Source organism: Glossina fuscipes, unplaced genomic scaffold (assembly GCF_014805625.2).
Source record: "Glossina fuscipes isolate IAEA_lab_2018 unplaced genomic scaffold, Yale_Gfus_2 2, whole genome shotgun sequence".
NCBI lineage: Eukaryota > Metazoa > Arthropoda > Insecta > Diptera > Glossinidae > Glossina > Glossina fuscipes.
The window spans coordinates 15,822,633-15,839,778 of NW_023998416.1; the positions used below are offsets into that span (position 1 = coordinate 15,822,633).

The 17,146-nt window shown below is 33.7% G+C and overlaps 6 protein-coding genes across 9 annotated transcripts; 4 read left to right on the plus strand and 2 right to left on the minus strand.

The window, feature by feature from the left end:
• Positions 1-296: 296 nt before the first annotated feature.
• Positions 297-1,696, plus strand: LOC119633837 (calcium load-activated calcium channel). 2 transcript variants are annotated; one of them, XM_038027615.1, is made up of 5 exons: positions 297-751; positions 818-949; positions 1,018-1,095; positions 1,155-1,329; positions 1,392-1,696. In XM_038027615.1, the coding sequence occupies exons 2-5, from the start codon at positions 889-891 to the stop codon at positions 1,627-1,629; spliced, it is 552 nt and encodes a 183-aa protein (XP_037883543.1). In that variant the 5' UTR covers positions 297-751; positions 818-888; the 3' UTR covers positions 1,630-1,696. The 2 variants fall into 2 exon arrangements, with proteins under 2 accessions (XP_037883543.1, XP_037883544.1); XM_038027616.1 differs by having other exon boundaries at positions 821-949.
• Positions 1,640-3,549, minus strand: LOC119633836 (FAD-dependent oxidoreductase domain-containing protein 1). The gene is made up of 3 exons (XM_038027614.1): positions 2,994-3,549; positions 2,628-2,928; positions 1,640-2,577 (listed from the first exon to the last, which is right to left on the minus strand). The coding sequence occupies exons 1-3, from the start codon at positions 3,396-3,398 to the stop codon at positions 1,736-1,738; spliced, it is 1,548 nt and encodes a 515-aa protein (XP_037883542.1). The 5' UTR covers positions 3,399-3,549; the 3' UTR covers positions 1,640-1,735.
• Positions 3,550-4,089: 540 nt separating this feature from the next.
• Positions 4,090-5,969, plus strand: LOC119632955. The gene is made up of 5 exons (XM_038026120.1): positions 4,090-4,112; positions 4,899-4,918; positions 5,019-5,390; positions 5,470-5,532; positions 5,596-5,969. The coding sequence occupies exons 1-5, from the start codon at positions 4,090-4,092 to the stop codon at positions 5,967-5,969; spliced, it is 852 nt and encodes a 283-aa protein (XP_037882048.1).
• Positions 5,970-7,923: 1,954 nt separating this feature from the next.
• On the plus strand, positions 7,924-10,391 carry LOC119633778 (ubiquitin carboxyl-terminal hydrolase 14). Its single transcript, XM_038027514.1, has 6 exons — positions 7,924-8,150; positions 8,236-8,411; positions 8,469-8,573; positions 8,649-9,034; positions 9,091-9,313; positions 9,373-10,391. The coding sequence occupies exons 1-6, from the start codon at positions 8,135-8,137 to the stop codon at positions 9,934-9,936; spliced, it is 1,470 nt and encodes a 489-aa protein (XP_037883442.1). The 5' UTR covers positions 7,924-8,134; the 3' UTR covers positions 9,937-10,391.
• LOC119633777 (probable 26S proteasome non-ATPase regulatory subunit 3) lies at positions 10,228-12,106 on the minus strand. Its single transcript, XM_038027513.1, has 2 exons — positions 11,755-12,106; positions 10,228-11,703 (listed from the first exon to the last, which is right to left on the minus strand). Exons 1-2 carry the CDS (start codon positions 11,913-11,915, stop codon positions 10,386-10,388), a joined length of 1,479 nt encoding a protein of 492 aa, XP_037883441.1. The 5' UTR covers positions 11,916-12,106; the 3' UTR covers positions 10,228-10,385.
• Positions 12,107-12,977: 871 nt separating this feature from the next.
• Positions 12,978-14,256, plus strand: LOC119633916. 3 transcript variants are annotated; one of them, XM_038027744.1, is made up of 3 exons: positions 12,978-13,365; positions 13,443-13,644; positions 13,703-14,256. In XM_038027744.1, exons 2-3 carry the CDS (start codon positions 13,458-13,460, stop codon positions 14,224-14,226), a joined length of 711 nt encoding a protein of 236 aa, XP_037883672.1. In that variant the 5' UTR covers positions 12,978-13,365; positions 13,443-13,457; the 3' UTR covers positions 14,227-14,256. The 3 variants fall into 3 exon arrangements, with proteins under 3 accessions (XP_037883672.1, XP_037883673.1, XP_037883675.1); XM_038027745.1 differs by having other exon boundaries at positions 12,998-13,051; XM_038027747.1 differs by having other exon boundaries at positions 13,263-13,303.
• Positions 14,257-17,146: the final 2,890 nt, after the last annotated feature.

Consider the following 17,146-nt stretch of genomic DNA (forward strand, 5'->3'; position numbering starts at 1 on the left):
CAGGCGAAAAATAAAAGCGTTGCTTGAGTTTTTCATCAATAATCATTAACTCAATTACTTTTCTGTTTATGTGTAACTTTATTCCAAGTTTTTGTTTCCAATAACATTTGTTTTTGAAAGAATTGTTTTGCGATAAGGTTCCGTAATTATTTTATTATATTTTTACTGTTTTCTTTTCTATTAATTATTTTTATACACACCATTCAAGGATTGCTGTATATCCATTTTGTTTTTTTTTTTTTTCATAATGTATGTAACACCCAAAAGGAAGCTTCAGAAACCCTACAAAGTATATATATTCTTGATCAACGTGAAATTGAGTTATGTGATGTATGTTCAAGCATCGCAAAAGGTCGAATAATGGTTTTTTGTACTAAACTTCAGCAAAACTTGTATGTAAATAAATAAATGTGTATGGAAACAACTTTCTTAGTAAATCCCATCTTACGATCAATGCTTGTACACACATACATATGTACACCTGTACGATCGGCACCTTTTATCGTAAAAATACTGCAAATGAATTTAAATAGAAAATTTCATTACACGCAGTTAATTGCATGAGCAGAACTCTCAATACTACTCAATCAACATATGATTTTGTTATGCTTCTTCAACAATTCACTTCCTAATAAGTACACTTACACAAACTGCACACGTTGAAAAATCAAAATTTCATATATTTTAGGTCCATAGTTGAGAAAATTTTTCCCGGCGCAGCTGTTTTTCAAGGAAATTCCTTAATTTAAGAGTAAATAGAAAAAAGCTTTGGTTTATTCTGGTAATTTTTTAAAAGCTTAATGCCATTTCCTTCTAGAAGGAGTGCGGATTATCTTATATTTGAGCAATATTTTATGACAGTCTTCTGTTCTACCGTGTAAATAAAAAATGTGGGGTGACACAATTTTAATCGTATTTATCTCTATTTGCACCGCATTTTTGGGAGAAGGTATGTAAAATTTTCAGTTTTTTTCTATCTATTTTAAAATACCAAGTTTTTTTTCCAATATAAATAAGGTCTGACTTGGCTATTGGTATATCGCACTGAAAAATATCAAAAATTGAAAAGTGAAGTAGAAAAGCAAAGCAAAAAATGTAAGTAAAATTATTTGATATCTGGAAAAACATGTTTCATTTTTTCATTATTAACATAGTAGAACGACGTAAGGAAATCCATGGAGAATCTTTGGATAAATCGCAGAAAAAAAAAATTGAACGTGATGAGGAGAAACTTAAAAACAATAATCGTGATCTTTCTTTGGTTAAGATGAAATCTATGTTTGCTACCGGCTTTGCTTTCACCGCACTTTTGAGTATGTTTAACAGCATGTAAGTTTAAAAGTCAAACGCTGATGCATTTAAACAATATAAAAAACCACTCTTATCTTTAGTTTTGATGGCCGCGTTGTGGCTCAGTTGCCGTTTACGCCCATCTCTTGGATTCAAGGGTTAAGTCATCGCAATTTGTCGGGCGAAGATTATACGGACTGTTCGTTTATTTTCCTCTATATATTGTGTACTATGTCTATAAGACAAAACATACAGAAACTTTTAGGCTTTGCTCCTTCAAGGGCAGCGAGTAAACAAGGGGGCGGATTATTTGGACCGACGCCGGCGCAATTTAAGTAATCATCATATAAAATAAATAAAATCTTGTATTTAAATATTATTCAATATATGAAAACGGTAAATTATTGCAACAAAAATTTTAATGGACTTGGCGAAGCAATTAGTGCTAGACAATATTGGTTTCTAGCATGGGCCGATCAATAATAATTCGATCGAAACATAAACGTGTTAAATCTATGGTACGGAATCTGCCGTCAATAATTAGTTCACATATTGCTCTGCCTACAGCGGGGGTATGTTGTATGCCATGCCCACTAAATCCTGTAGCTATTAGCAGATTGCTATAATAAGGATGGGGCCCTATTATGCCGTTTTCATCGTATACATTGTACTCATAAAAACCGGCCCAACTACTTACAACCTTAGCGGACTCAAACGCTTTACAACGTCTTGCTAACGTGGGCCAAACGTTTGTTTCGAAATATGAGTGATCTACGTCTAAGTTATCAGTGGCAGGTTCTTGGTCGCTGTTTGGACTACGACCGCAGAGGTAATTTCCAGCTAATCCATCTCTTCTAAAGTAGGTGCCATCAGGATCTATGGTTAAGGGTGTGCATAGTCCGGGAGCATTGTCGCCTTGAGTGTTTATAACGTATACATAACGTTTTCTAGGTACCACTGGCAAAGCAATCTGAAGTACACTCTTTTTTCCGGTACCAATACGAGCTAACTTGGCTACTTCTCCTGAATGTGCACCAGCCGCTACTACGCAAATCGCAAATTTAACAGATCGCCTTTTACCGTCAGGCGTTTGAATTATGGCTTTATCCAGCGCCTGATATTCCCCTTCTATATTTCCATGTATAATCACTTCAGAATTTTCTTGAAATTCAAAATCAACTACTTCCCCGTGTACAAAGTGAGCGCCCAGTTCTTTGGCTTTGCGCCTGTAACCCATCAGCAAGGCCCACGGGTCAAACCAACCCTCTTGTTCCAAACCATGGCACCCTGCGATAAATCTATTAATAAATTCCTTTAAATGTGTTTTGAATTCTTACCTAAAACTATGCCTTCCGTGGAAATCCAAGGAAATTTATTTTTCAGTTGTACAGCGTTTAAGAGTTCATTACGAGCCCCCAATTCATTTTGCAATCTCGAATTACGTTTAAGAGTTTCGGCGCCCTGTTCAGAAGCCAACGTGAGATAGCCATGAGGTGTGAAATTTAGTTCTACATCACCTAAATAATCTTTAATTTCACGCATAAATTCAGCGCCAAATAGAGACATTTGTATGTTTTCAGGCAAAGAAAATTGTTGCCGTAAACCACCTACTGAGAGAACTGTAGAGGCACGCGCGTACTGAAATTTTGATCATAGAATTAATTACGCGTTGCATGAAGTTTGAAGATGAAATAAAAACTCACCGTTGGGTCGCGTTCTACCACCACAACATTTAGACCATCTCGAGCTTTTTCTTTTAGCCAAAAAGCCACAGATGAACCTACGCCTCCACCGCCTATAACCAAAACATCGCAATGCGTTTGAAACACATCCTCAGGTGATCTTTCTTTTTCCCCTCTAAAATGTTTTTTATTGTTATTCAATGTCGAAGTTTCTGTGATTTCGGGAACTTTATTGGTCCTATTATTTGGGAGAAAGAAATCTTTCACCTTTTTCATGTCATTCTTTAAAATATTCAAAGTTCTCGTTAACGGATGGTTTTCATCTTCTAATCCTTTATTTTTGTGAAACGTTACAGATGTCGTCAAAGAACGTCTGGCATGTCGCGATTGTGGTCTTGATAACAGAATGCGTATTAAATGCGACATTTGGATTTTGACTGATTAAATGCTTTTATTTTGTTACTAATTGTCCTCTTATCGCTTCTAATCATCAAGATATTCACTTCAATTGCCAGACGTCGGAATCCACGGCACCCACTTTCTCACTTGAATCACTTGAAGATTTTCACTGAGACTAGATAGATAAAGTGTTCAACAACTTCGTTGATAACAGCCAGTGTTGATGTATTCATATTTTTTTCGCTTTCGCGTATTTGCATTTGCAGCCTATTGAAAATGATTATTTATATTAACGTATTGGATAGCTATACCATTAATTAAATTTAACCTGATATGGGATGAAATATTTATTCATAATTTGCTCAAGATTGAATCAAAAATAAATAAATTCATAGACAACAAGAACTATTACTGAAATCGTTCTCCTGTGTTTCCATTTTGCATTTCCGTTTATTGACGTAATTCATTAATCTACGGAAGCCGTTTTCAAACAATTAATCAAAAGTAATCAAAAGTATTCTTCAGTTCTTCACTTTTTTTTATAAGACAGTTATAATCAGGTGTTTTTCTTTCAATTCATACGCTTTTAAGTTACTTTGCTCCATCTCTACTCAACAAACTAGAAAAGAAAAGTTACTTGGCCGTTTAAGTAAATTATCGTAGTAGTTTCAGTGCCCGACAGGCATAAAATAAGAGCGATATCTTACGGTTACACTTAATGGTTCGAATTGTTAAAATCAAGTTCATTAAATAAAATGTCTTTTCTTTTAACATTAAATTTTTGTTTGCCAAGCATTTGTTCACTTGATGATAAGGCCAGGTTAGGTTTTAAATATGTAGACTTCAATTGAGTTATCATAGAGGTGATCAATAAGTTTACGTACGAAAAGTTGAGCAAAAATTAATTTGTATCTTTTCGTTAATATTGGTGGCGTCGTTTTCTGAAAATTTTATATTTGAAGTGCTATTCTTTTCGTCCTTGACTTCATATCTTACATTTTTCGTTTATTCCTTTTTTTTTGCTTATTCGACTTACGAAAGTGAAGAGCGAATTTCTATTTGAACTCTCTATACTTCGAAAATTATTTTATTCTAGATACACAAATCAAAGACCAATTTATTTTTGAGCAGCATTAAATTTTCATTCAATGTAGCCATCCAAATCCATAAGTATTGAAAAGGCTTGATGCAAAAAGCCATGCTATATGGGATAGAGCAATATTTTATTTTATCATATGTCCAATAGGCCATATATGAAATAGGCGTCTTTGCCTCACTGCTTACATCAAACAATTTCTCTTTAGTTGGAAATCTATTCAAAAGGAGAAAAACAAGCGTATTTTTTTTTAATGTAAGCCTTTAAATATTATAACTAAGCCAATGGCTTTACAAACCCTTTAAGACGTTTTTTTTTGAATGTAACGTTTAATATAGTACATATTTAGTGCATATTTGATTTTGTGGCTTTTAATCGATGACTTAAATACTATTTTTAGCAACGCTTTGAGCAATCACTTAATATCTAAGAAACTGCCGAAATTTCATAAGTAAGATTTTGTATATGCTTTTCTAAAATAAAATAAATAAATAATAAGAAAAATAAGGGAAAAATGAGAATCTGTAAACGCAATACAAATTTTTCGGCAGATGATGTTAAATTATTGCTTTCCTTGGTTGCTGAAAGACAAAGTATTGTTGGATGTAAAAGAACGGACAGAGTGAGTTCACAAGTTAAAGAAGAGTGCTGGAAAGCAATTGAGAAAACTTTTAACATGAAGTCCAATGTCTTTCGGAGTTACAAGGAGTTGAGGAAAAAGTTCGATAATATAAAGTCATCGTGTAAAAGACAAACAAATAAAGAGAAAATATTCATGCACAGTTCCAGCGGTGATCTCTCACAAACAACAGCACACGAAAATGATTCCGTAGAGGAAAAGGGAGTCTTTCAAGAACATGATCTAAAGAATTATCAGAAAGAGGTTGGCGGTAACCTTGATTTTGAAAAATATAAAGTTCAAGGTAATTTTGTTAATGCGAATTTGTGGGTATTTTAATTTTTGTTTATATTTACTCTAACGTTTATTTATTACTTGCTTAGTAAGCACAGTTCCTTCCTTAGATTCCGAAAGTGAGGATCTTTCTCTACTAACAGAAAGGGAAGGTAAAATCAAGTTATTATTTCATCTATAAGAAACATTTCAAATAAACTGCATTTTCATTCTAGACAAGCCGTCCAGTGACTATGAATACAGGCACAATTATGTTTCGAAATTGAAAAAGAGAAAACGTCGAACGGAACTGCCAGGTTTACCTCAATCTGCACCTTCCTGCAGAAAAGTTGCATATGTAAAAGCAACATGGCTGCAAGAAAAAGCGGAAGTAGAAATTAATATGCTTAAACAGGAGCACCATATCAAGATGAGGCACATGGAAGAAAGACACAAATTAGAAATGGAAAAATACAAAATGGAGTTGGCTTTACTAAAAATTAACTTGGATTTGAAAAAACGGGAATTAGATGAAAGAGAACGCGCAAAAGCGAAAATAGAAAGCGTGATATCTGAAGCAAAAATTGCGCAAAATGGTTCTGATTATTAGCAATAAATTTAAAAACATCACGATAATATGTCGCGTTTCTATTTTTAGTTTTTTTTCCAAGGTGGAATTAATATCATTTCTTTCAAGAAGGAAAAAATATTTTGAAATTTTACTTTTCTTAAACGGGGCATTGGTCGTTTTGATATTTTATGAATAACCTACGCGATTCCTATGCAATTGATACAATCGCCCGATTTTTCCTGTAAGTATTTTAATACATCTCTTGATCTTTCAAGTTTTTCTTGCTCTCTTTTCTCTGAAAAGTTAGTTGGTATAAATCTATCCCTTTTTTTATCTGGCTAACAGTTCTTCGTTCGAAGAACTAAATAGTACATTCTTAATTTTATTTAAGTAGCTCCCGTGTTAACATCGCGACTAATTTTAAGTTATCAACGAATCGATTTTTATTCAAAGTGGTTTTAGATGTTTAGTTTATGAAATCAAGATCCCTGTAATAATCCGAGCTTTCGTTAAGCTAACAAATCTAGTTTCTGGTCGTTATATCTTCAAACTGACAGTTAGTGACGAAGAAGGCTTAACTAGCAGGGAAACGGTTTGCTACCAATTACCTGATTAGTACAATTGATCAACTATTTAAAAACATTATCCTGTCAAATGAAGGCAGTTTCTCTTAAAACCAAACTGGTCATTATATTTTGTGGATACTTCTTGCACATCCCCATTGAATTTCTTTCTGAGCATAAATTGTGTTGCCTAAATTACATATAGCAGCACACATTAGCATATTTTTATATATCGCAAATAGGTTTACTAAAGAGAGTTTGATTGTTAACTAAATTTGAGTTTGAGCTTTGGGTTTATTGGCTTAGTCCATCTCTGTTCAACATACCAAAAAAAAAAAAAAAAAAGTGCTTTGGGTTTGTATAATATGAAAATACAAATCTTCAAGTACACCAAAAAATTTGTTCACACGGGAAAAGCGAATTCTTTTAACTATAAAGAGTTGAGATTTTTAATCATCTTAAATTATACATTGTCTTATTCATTTATTTGCGGCATTTTTCTAAAAGGATCTGTTTTTGTTTTCTTTACAAAGTTTGCAGCTGTCAGTACACATACATCTCATGATTTGATACAATTTGACGTCGTATCAACGAGCTTTTGCGTATACCAAAATGCTAAGCTAACAAATTGAAATTTTTTCAAGAAAATTAACAATAAAATTATGGTGTGGTGTACTTTACGTTCCGAGAACTTAAAAAAGAACCGAAATTGATATATGCAAAATCTATAGAACACTTTAAAATAGCCAATTTTAGGCTTGGCATTTGAAGTGGCTTTCAAAAAAGTAATTTTACCGGCATTAGGGAATCCTACTAAACGAACATCGGCAACAAGTTTCAAATCCAAATTTTTTTTTTTTTTTCTACAAAAAATTCGTCCCACTACAGCCGCCCCTACCTGTGCAGCGGCACTATTTCGGTTAAGTTCATAAGCTCATAAGTTTAGAAAATTGAAATTTTTGACCATCATTTTCATCGGGAAATTTGACTTAGTCTTGTTTGTATATAACTTCTTTTTAGTATCAACTCGGATGACAGAAACTATATAAAAAAAGAAAATTTAAACGACATAATAGATTTTTGTTAACTTGTTGGAAATCTATGGATTATGCAAGATAGTTTGCTTCAAATCGATAAGAGGAAAGATTTTTGAGATTATAGTAGTGACTTTAATACTAACCAGTTGACTATCACGTGTATAATTTTCATGTTTGTCTCTACTTATAATTGCATTTCGATTGAAGTGCATTATGCGGCTTGTTTTCAAATTTTTTTTTTTTGTTTTGATAATACACTCCGTTTCGTTAATAATAAGAAAACTACTGTTTTAACCGTGTAGAAATACTGAAACTTTAGAAAGAAACAAAGTAGACAACTACAGCTGGTCAGCTTAGGCAAATATCTGTAATCAAACCTTATTCGGTGCGTTGTTGCCATTCGCCTGCAATATTAGAATAATTAAATGTAGATATAATAAATTCAGAAACTCATTTCTCATTGTGAAAAGTTAAATGACTTTGTAATTTTTCTGATCCGATCGAAAAACAAACAAAAGATCTGATCCCTAATTCTCAGAAGATTTAATATAATCTCGAAAGATAAGCAGCAATTATTGAAGCAAAAGATAAGCTAATAGTGAAAATGCCGATGTTTAAAGGTACAATCTTGTCGAATCTCGAAATCATATGTACACGTTGAAGAGAAATGAAATCACAAAAAATATTTGCAATTTCATTTTATAGTAAAAGTTAAATGGGGACGCGAGCTGTTCCCTGACATTGAAGTAAATACGGATGAAGACCCTATATTGTTTAAAGCGCAGCTGTTTGCATTGACTGGTGTGCAACCAGCACGTCAAAAGGTGATGTGCAAAGGCGGAATACTTAAAGATGAGGAGTGGAATTTGCAAATAAAGGAGGTAAGCTTGTGTGGGAAATTTTTAAATACATTGGCAATGTAAGCATCTCTTTTTAAGGGGGCCACTATTCTTCTTTTGGGGACTAAGGAAGAAGTGCCACAACAACCATCAGAGCCGGTCAAGTTTATTGAAGACATGAACGAAATAGAAATGGCTACAGCGGTGGGTAAATTAAAATTTAAAAAAATTAAATCATTGTGTAAAGATTGCAAAAATTTATTTACTTCGTTCTCATAGTTGGAGTTACCAGCAGGTCTTACCAATTTGGGAAATACTTGTTATCTTAATGCTACTTTACAATGTCTACATGCTGTGCCCGAATTGCGCAGCGCATTGGACAGTTTCCGTGTAGAAAATGCTGATGATGATTCGTTGGCTATTACATGTGGTTTAAAATTTTTATTTAAACAAATGGAACGGGGGAGCACTATTACTCCCATAATTTTATTGCAAACATTTCATCGTGCCTTTCCACAGTTCTCGCAAACAGGTGAAAACGGCACATACCGGCAACAGGATGCCAATGAATGTTGGTCGGAACTGTTGAAAATGTTACAACGAAAACTGCCAGCTATAGACAATACTGAGTCTGCTGATGCGAAGGAACAAATTAAGAAATATAAGTATGTTTGCTACCTAAATAACAAAATCCTTAATACTTTAATTAAATCGCCTTTAGTTCTTTTATTGAACAATATTTCGGTGGCGCTTTTGAAGTAAAAATGAGTTGTAGCGAGAGTCCAGAAGAGGAAACGACAGTCGGCAAAGAGAACTTTTTACAATTAAGCTGTTTCATTTCCCCCGAAGTTAAGTATATGCTTAGCGGCTTAAAATCCAAGATGAAAGAGACTTTAGTGAAATTTTCAGAATCCTTAGGTCGTGATGCCAATTACAGCAGATCAGTAAGTTTCGTTATATGAAATCTGTGGAAATATTCTCATTTTAAATATATTTCCTGTAGTATTTGATAAGTCGCCTACCAGCTTATTTGACTGTTCAATTTGTTCGCTTCCAATACAAAGGAAAGGAAGGAATTAATGCGAAAGTTTTGAAGGATATTAAATTTCCAATCGATTTCGATGCATTTGAGTTATGTACTCCGGATTTACAAAATAAACTAAGTCCAATGCGTGGAAAATTCAAAGAGATGGAAGATAACAAATTAAACCGCCAAACCGCCAAAGATCCGCTGGCGGAGAAAGATAAAAAAACCAGCGAATCTGATGAAAGAGCTAAAGCTGAAACTGAACAATATTGGTTTGATGAAGATTTGGGAAGCAATAATTCCGGTTATTATACCTTACAAGCTGTTTTGACTCACAAGGGACGTTCCAGCTCTTCTGGTCATTATGTGGCTTGGGTAAAGCATAACGACGAAGTGTGGTTTAAATTTGATGACGACATAGTTTCTTCGGTGACAAATGAGGAGATCTTACGCCTTTCAGGTGGCGGTGATTGGCATTGCGCATACGTTCTTTTATATGGCCCGAAATTGTTGCCCAAGCCTATCGAGGAAAGCAATTAGTTTGTGCCATTCAGTAAAAAAAAAGAAAGTACATAACAAAATGTATTTAGACGCATTTCAAAATATTCATATTAAAAAATAATATAAACACAGATCATATTGAAAGAAGAGGAAATTTAATATAGAGTAACAAGTTAGTATGCAAATCGAAACACACGCAGGGAGAGGATTTCCCTTCTTTATGACTACGACACTAGCCTCTCGACAAACTTTTCCTTTCATTTTCAGCCCGTAGGCTCCAAGAAAAACTCTATTAGGTATCTTTTTTTCTATTTTATGTGGATGAGAGTATTAGTTGAAATTTTTGTTATTTTTATTATTCATTCATCTTCCTCTTGTAGCTTATGTAGCAAAGAAATATTAGTGCAAAATACAATCACAATTATGATTCATTTAAACCTTGAGAACAAGCTGCGTTACTATTTTATGCAAAATTGATAAAAAAAAAATTAAAATCCATCTTCATCATCTTCTGCCATTTCCTTGGCCAATTCCAAATCTTGTTGTTCACGCTCACGACGCTCTTCTGCACTTTCTAGATCTTTACCATATGATTTTGGTGGATAGCGCATCGCTTTGACACTCTGATTATGTAAATTTAAACAGAACGAGATGCGTTCATGAAAAGCTAACTGAGGTTCTCGCGTGCTGTAGATATCAGTACTTTCCTTGCTACGCATATAATTGTGTGCAGGATCCAAAGTAGCTTCAATTACTCCGTCCCTTATAGCTTTAGCTACAATAAATTCGGCATCTTCAGCGGAATCTAACATCAAACGCTTTGCTATATCATGGGGTGAAATACGCGAATACGAGAGGCCAATCGAGCGTATGGCCGTCTTGATGACATTATGCCTTAAACGGATAATAAGTGTATAGGTGTGATCCTGCTGGAATTTAGGACCGAAGTTTTCTACAACTTCACCGAACCTTTTAAGATTTCCCATACGCACAGCCTGGGTCAGTTGAAAATATGGTGCCAAAGATTTGCGTAGAGCAGCTTGTCGAAAAATTTGCCGTTCCGGTATATTACCCAAAAGTAGTTCTACAACAATGATTAGTTTTTGCACGGTTTGACGAAAGCCCACTGCCGCATTTTGAGGAGCTTTGCGTAACGCCTGTATTAAATGTTTATGAGCGTCGCTGTATTCCAATTTAGCCGCCTTTATACGTCCTAAATAATATAAAAAGCGGGCCCATTCGTTATTACTTGCTGATTCCGGAAACACAGACTTTTTAACAAGTTTATCAGCTTGATCGTATAGGTTATAGTGTAAATAATTACGCAAAAGACAATTTAGGAGAACAGCCTGCCCTTCGAAATCATTTCGCAAAGTAGCAGTTCGTAAACGGGCATGGAGAAAAGGTCGTATATTTTCCAAATTATTATTTAACTCAGCCACACGGGAATGATAAAAATATGACTTTGCTCCAATCAAATCTAACGTTCGACGGTTTTGTCCCTGTATTTTGCCCATCAAGGCGTCAGAACAAGTAATTGACCGCATCAAATCATTGTCATCGATAAGTTTGACCAAGAGTAGCAAATAAAAGTAAGCATCTACTTCAACAATTGGCGGCTTAGAAGCTGGGCGGCTTTTTGGAAGTTCGGGTTCCGGGGTACCAGCTGGTATAACAGGCGCAAACTTCAAAGCATTATCTCGATCAGAGCCAGCTGGATAAATGAACGTAGCTAAATTGCGTAGCACTACACCGTTGAGCTTACGCCGTATGTTGGGCAAAGAACGTAGAACGCGCAATATGAAACTACATTTTTGTATATTATAATCTGAAGCAGGTTATTTTATAGAAACTTACCGTAATTCTTTGCTGGTTACCGCTTTTTCGATTTGTTTTATTTGCTCTCTTATTTCTTGTATAGCCACTACATCTTGGTCTTTTTTAGGATCAACCGCATTTTCGGCAGAGGCATCAGCCTCCATTTCAACGTCATGCGTTGTGCTTTCTGAAACTGTCATTTTCTTTCTTTTGAATTTAATTAATATCAAGTTTTATGATTGAAGTTAAAAAAAAGTCCTCCCTTGCCAGTTAGAAAATTGTCGAGTAATGCAGTTTAGAAATAACCCACAATTTGCTTTTAATTATTCTTTTTGTATGGAAAGTAAAACATAGGGTGCTGCGAAATGTTTTAAGCAACAAATTATGTCCTATGTCTTAAAAATTATATGATATTGTTCATATGTTCAACACAACAAAGTAATCCATTTGATTTACATATGTTATAGCTTGCAATAATCTTTAAGTCTATATTGTTGTACATTTACTTCTCAATTTGTAAAGAATGCCTAAATATATTTGACAATGTCAACATAAAGTGCGTAGTATACGTAAATGCTGTAAGCATTTTTTACAAGCAAATAAAACGAAAGCAAAAAATTCTGAAGAAGAAGTAAAAACGAATACTTTTCAATTTAAAAGCTAATTAGGGCTTTTATTTTACACTTAAAAGATAATTGCCAAATCAAAACGTTTAAGCAATTCTTTTAGTATGTTTAAGTACGTGAGGAAATTGTGCTCCCCAACTCATTTCTTTTATTTCATTAATCATGAAAAGTTTATTTTCTTTTATGTTAGTGTTTTTCTTATTGTTTTTTAAATGTTTGTTGTTTATCTTTATGTAGACTTCTTCATTTTTGGTTCCCAAATCATGTGGTTTTGTTTATATTTACAACCATTTGGATACTTTTTGTTACCAAATAATAGAATAACGTGGCTTCTTATTGCGTTTACGCCCTGGCATTTATTTCCCCAAAAAACGGAATAACGCATCATTGCGTTTTAACTCAAAGCCAATTGTATATTACGTTAACTTTTTCTAAGTAGTTTTTTTAACATCGCCCTGTTTTCTGTTATAATACAGCCTTTGTATATTTCAAGTAAATTTTACTCTCAGAAAAAGAATTTTATTATTAATATTACTATTATTTTAATTTTAGACTAATGAATTGAATTCTTAGACTAAAAAAAAGGCATTGAGCACTAGCAACGCAGGCTATCGGCTCTAATTTAAATAAATGGGTATTAGATAATAAGAATTTTATTCTAATTGATTTGTTGGATAATCGAATAAAGAAAAGAATTGAACGCATTGAAGGTAAAGGAGAAGAAGATACAATTATTGTTGTGCTCAAACAATGTTGCCATAATTATTATCAATGCTCAATTGCTCGACCATCTGTTAGAAATAGGAATGAGAAATTATCGGCATTTCCTCATCACAAACATAATAATCTTATTTTTTCTTCTGTGCGGCATTTTAGTGATTTTGTAATAATTTTTTGGTTTATATTAAATTTTCATAAAAGTTTGCATATTTATGAGAAAATATATAATATTTTCATCTTAGGTACACACCTTACTTATAGTAAGAATTCTAAAGCAAGCGACAAGCATTGCATATCAAGCATTGTATGCAGTCACTCTTTAGTGTTTTCTAAATATATAACGGGGAGAATATTTTTTTTTATAATAAATATTTTTTAAAGGCTTCTCGTATACTAATGGATGAATCGCAGAAATTGTGCGTGGAAAAGAATAATGATGACGATGAACTCAAAGCTAAAGAAAAAATCATTCAGAGACGAGAAGCGAGACGTAGAAATATTTTGCAAAATGCTAAAAGTCGTTTAGGAAGATTGAATGGACGCGTGTTGACGGCCAATAGTGGAGGCGATCAACGCTCTTATGGTAATATTAGATGTTAATAAGTAACAACGAATTTTAAAGTTATGTAAATTTATTTTAGGAACAGTTGCAGATGAAAGGTACGAATATTCCGATCCAGAAGTAGAACCTGATATTAATTTAATTGGACGTTCAAATACTTATGAACATGCTAATCATTTCGATGAGAGCATGCTAAGAACATTAATTAACGATAGCGCAACAAGGACGTCAACGCAGCGACGACGAAATCGTTTCTTAAAATACCGTTTACATATTATTGTTTGTGCTTTATTCTCACTTATTATTACGACTTTAAGGCCGGCCAGTTCATCGTATGGTTTCAGTATATTCACACTTTCCGGTCTATGCATTATTACCGATTTCGTGTTTCTCCGGGAACAGGATCGTCAACCTCCTATTATGGAAATACTGATGACTTTATGCGGCATAAAAGCAACTCACGCCAGCGTTATTTTGCACATATTTGCAATAGTTCAAAGTTTATTGGTTGATTTAGGTGTGTTTGTATTTAGCTTTTGTACATTTTCATGCATTTTAGTTCTCCTTAACGAGCAATACACTGACTTAATTCTAATCAAATAAATTTATTACTTCCTATGGAAATCAAAAAAAGAAATATTTTTTAAAATAAATTTATCTTAGGTACAATCAGTCAGAATCGAAAGGATCTGCTAAAGAACAACATCACTGAGAACTGTTTCCACTGAGAACATTTATCATATCTTTTATTTTTTTGTTTTTATCGCTCTTTTAAGCGGTCAATATTCTGATATATGTTAGATGTTTGCAAAAGTTTTGATCACTTTTCTGACTTGAAAATAGCATTTATTTTAGAAAATTGGTACAATATTTATTAATCAAAAATAGTTTCCATAATTTTGTAGAATATTTTACAATATTTTTGCCAACATGGCGATATCATATTAGCGATCCACTGAATTTCTGAGAAGGAGAATTTTGAGCGCTCCACGATCAGCAACGGTGTACGCTGAAAACCCAATAATATTAAATGGAAAATTGTTATTTTATGTAGAGGAAGGTCGAAGCCATCGCATTCAACTGTTGCGTACATTGCTATTTCCTATTTCTTTATCATTTTTTACCTGCAAAAGCAATCGCAACAAAAGCATCATGTTGCGTGAAAGGTAATAGTTAGCTAAGAAGACCAAAGAGGCCCACTGGAACACCGCATGTCAAAGGTGCCATCGACAGACCTGATGATGAAACATTGAATATCAAGAGCTGATTAGGAAACCATAATGATATTTATAAACGGGCGACAACCCTTCATACCTTCTGGAAATAGTGGGTCGAGTATATTTACATATTACAATAGAGATTTATTTGAAATCCATTCGAAAATATCCCGCGTTTATAAAAAATCTTATATTGTTTTGCACTTCTAACCAAAGACTGGCAACACCTTACTCTTTTCAAATTTCTTGAAATATAACAAAAACCGACAACTAAACAAATTGAAGTACAGCACTTTTACAATTCGCGAAAGCTTCTTATTAAGCCCATTGTATCAATTTAGAAAAAGCGCCTTCTTGCTGGTTTTGTTTGTTTGGAAGGAAGGGTACCACAAAAAAATAATAATAGTTGACGAGGTTACTAAGCACTTATTTAAGTATTACAAAAATTTTAAAAAATGGCAACATCTTCGCCATGCTATCGACGCATCCTTTATTGAAAGAAGTACATTATGTAATGGCTTAAAGCTGAATCTAAAAAAAATCATTTGGCCGACATGTCTCTAGCTATGGAAATACGTAGGATTTTTAAGAAACTTTGATTTTTGTGCAAGTACTTGAGTAAAAATTCGGCCAAATCGGGCCAAAAGGCAATCTTAGATGTAGCTAAACTTACAACGCGGACTTATTTAAAGAATGTTATTTTAAAAATACTGGAAGTAAAGTATGTTATTTAAGCAATGAAATTATTGAAGTCTTTGGACCTATGTGCCGTTTTTAAAATCTATGTTTCGAGAAACATGTGTTTAAAGTTTGGAAGTTGACTTGTTTCTCTATTATAATAAATTTTCTATAATTTTTTTTACTTTAGTCTTCAATCCCATGTCATCAGATCATAGAAATGCTCTTTCACTTTCAAATATTCTTCCTCATACTCTTTTCACGAAGATCTTTTGGTCTAATTCTAAAATTGTCAGAAAAAGGGAAATGGTCGAAAAACTGATAAGATTCGGACCATTCGCAATATGTGTAATTGGGCCAAAAAACTTTAGTGTAACTTAGGTCGATTCCGAAAGTGACTCGGAATTGAACGTTATAATAAAAGGTGGGTACGTCTCAAGTTCTTCTGGGCATTGCACATATCCGTATAAACTTAATTTACCTTGTAGCATAGGTGATGTAGGGTATAATTGGACGCTTAAAGCCTAATATTTCTAGTGAAAAAAAGCTAGATCGTGAAATATTTGCCTTATGATACTCCAGCTCCAAGTTGATTGTAACACCTTATTATTATCATCTTTTAACTCTTATCATCCTAGGTGGCTGCGTCAATTTTGTTCATGCCACCCTTTGTGCAATTGCAAGGCATTTATAATTAAGAGCAAATTTATTTTCTAAAGAAAAAAATCTCTAAATTTATATAAAGCAATCAATGCCCACCTAGATCCCCTAAAGCCATAAGACAAGTATTAATAAGTACATACGCCCCCACATTTGCGTACATTGCTGTCTTATGATACCTACCTTTTATCGTCCATTAGCAATCTCTTAATGAATTGCTTTCAATTAAGTAGTGATTAGCACACGGATATTCTGTATAGTAAATTTTTGATTAATTATTTATGTGGTGTCCTAACTTCGAGCTTGCTTTTGTATCCAATGTTTCAAAATTGCTTTCCCAAAGAAAATACTGAAGATGAATAAGTTTATATACAAAAAAAAAAGTCCGCAGTTACTTCAATGAGTTTGTACCACGTCTGTTCACATTTGTAATTCCCTGCGTTGTAAGCCCCCTTATGGAAAGGAAACATTTAAATCGTATAACGGTGAGTGTAGCTGTGCAAAGCGAAGCGGTGCACAGCAATTAAGAGAAATTTAACATTGGGTCCGTTTACACGTTTTTACACGTTTTATTAATCCTATTTTACGCGAATATTTAATGTATAAGACGGTCTCTTTTAGATCCAAAGTTTGGTTGAATGTGAAGTATAAGGGATAGAAAAGGGTTTTCGATGAAATGTAAAGTGAAGAAGCGAGAACTTTTTCGCACTATGTTAAAACAGCAGCATACCATCACTGCTCAAGCAATTTCAACCAATCAGAACGTACTCATGAAATGCGTGTTCTCTGATTGGCAGTTGCACACACCACGCAAATTCACTTTCATGACAGCAAATAATGTAAACACACAATGAAATTTCATTGAATCGATTTGAAATTTTCAATATATGAATTCAGTCACATATTGATCGCGTGTACTTGTAATTCAGCCATTAGTAGAGTAGAGCGTTAATAAGTGAATAATATAT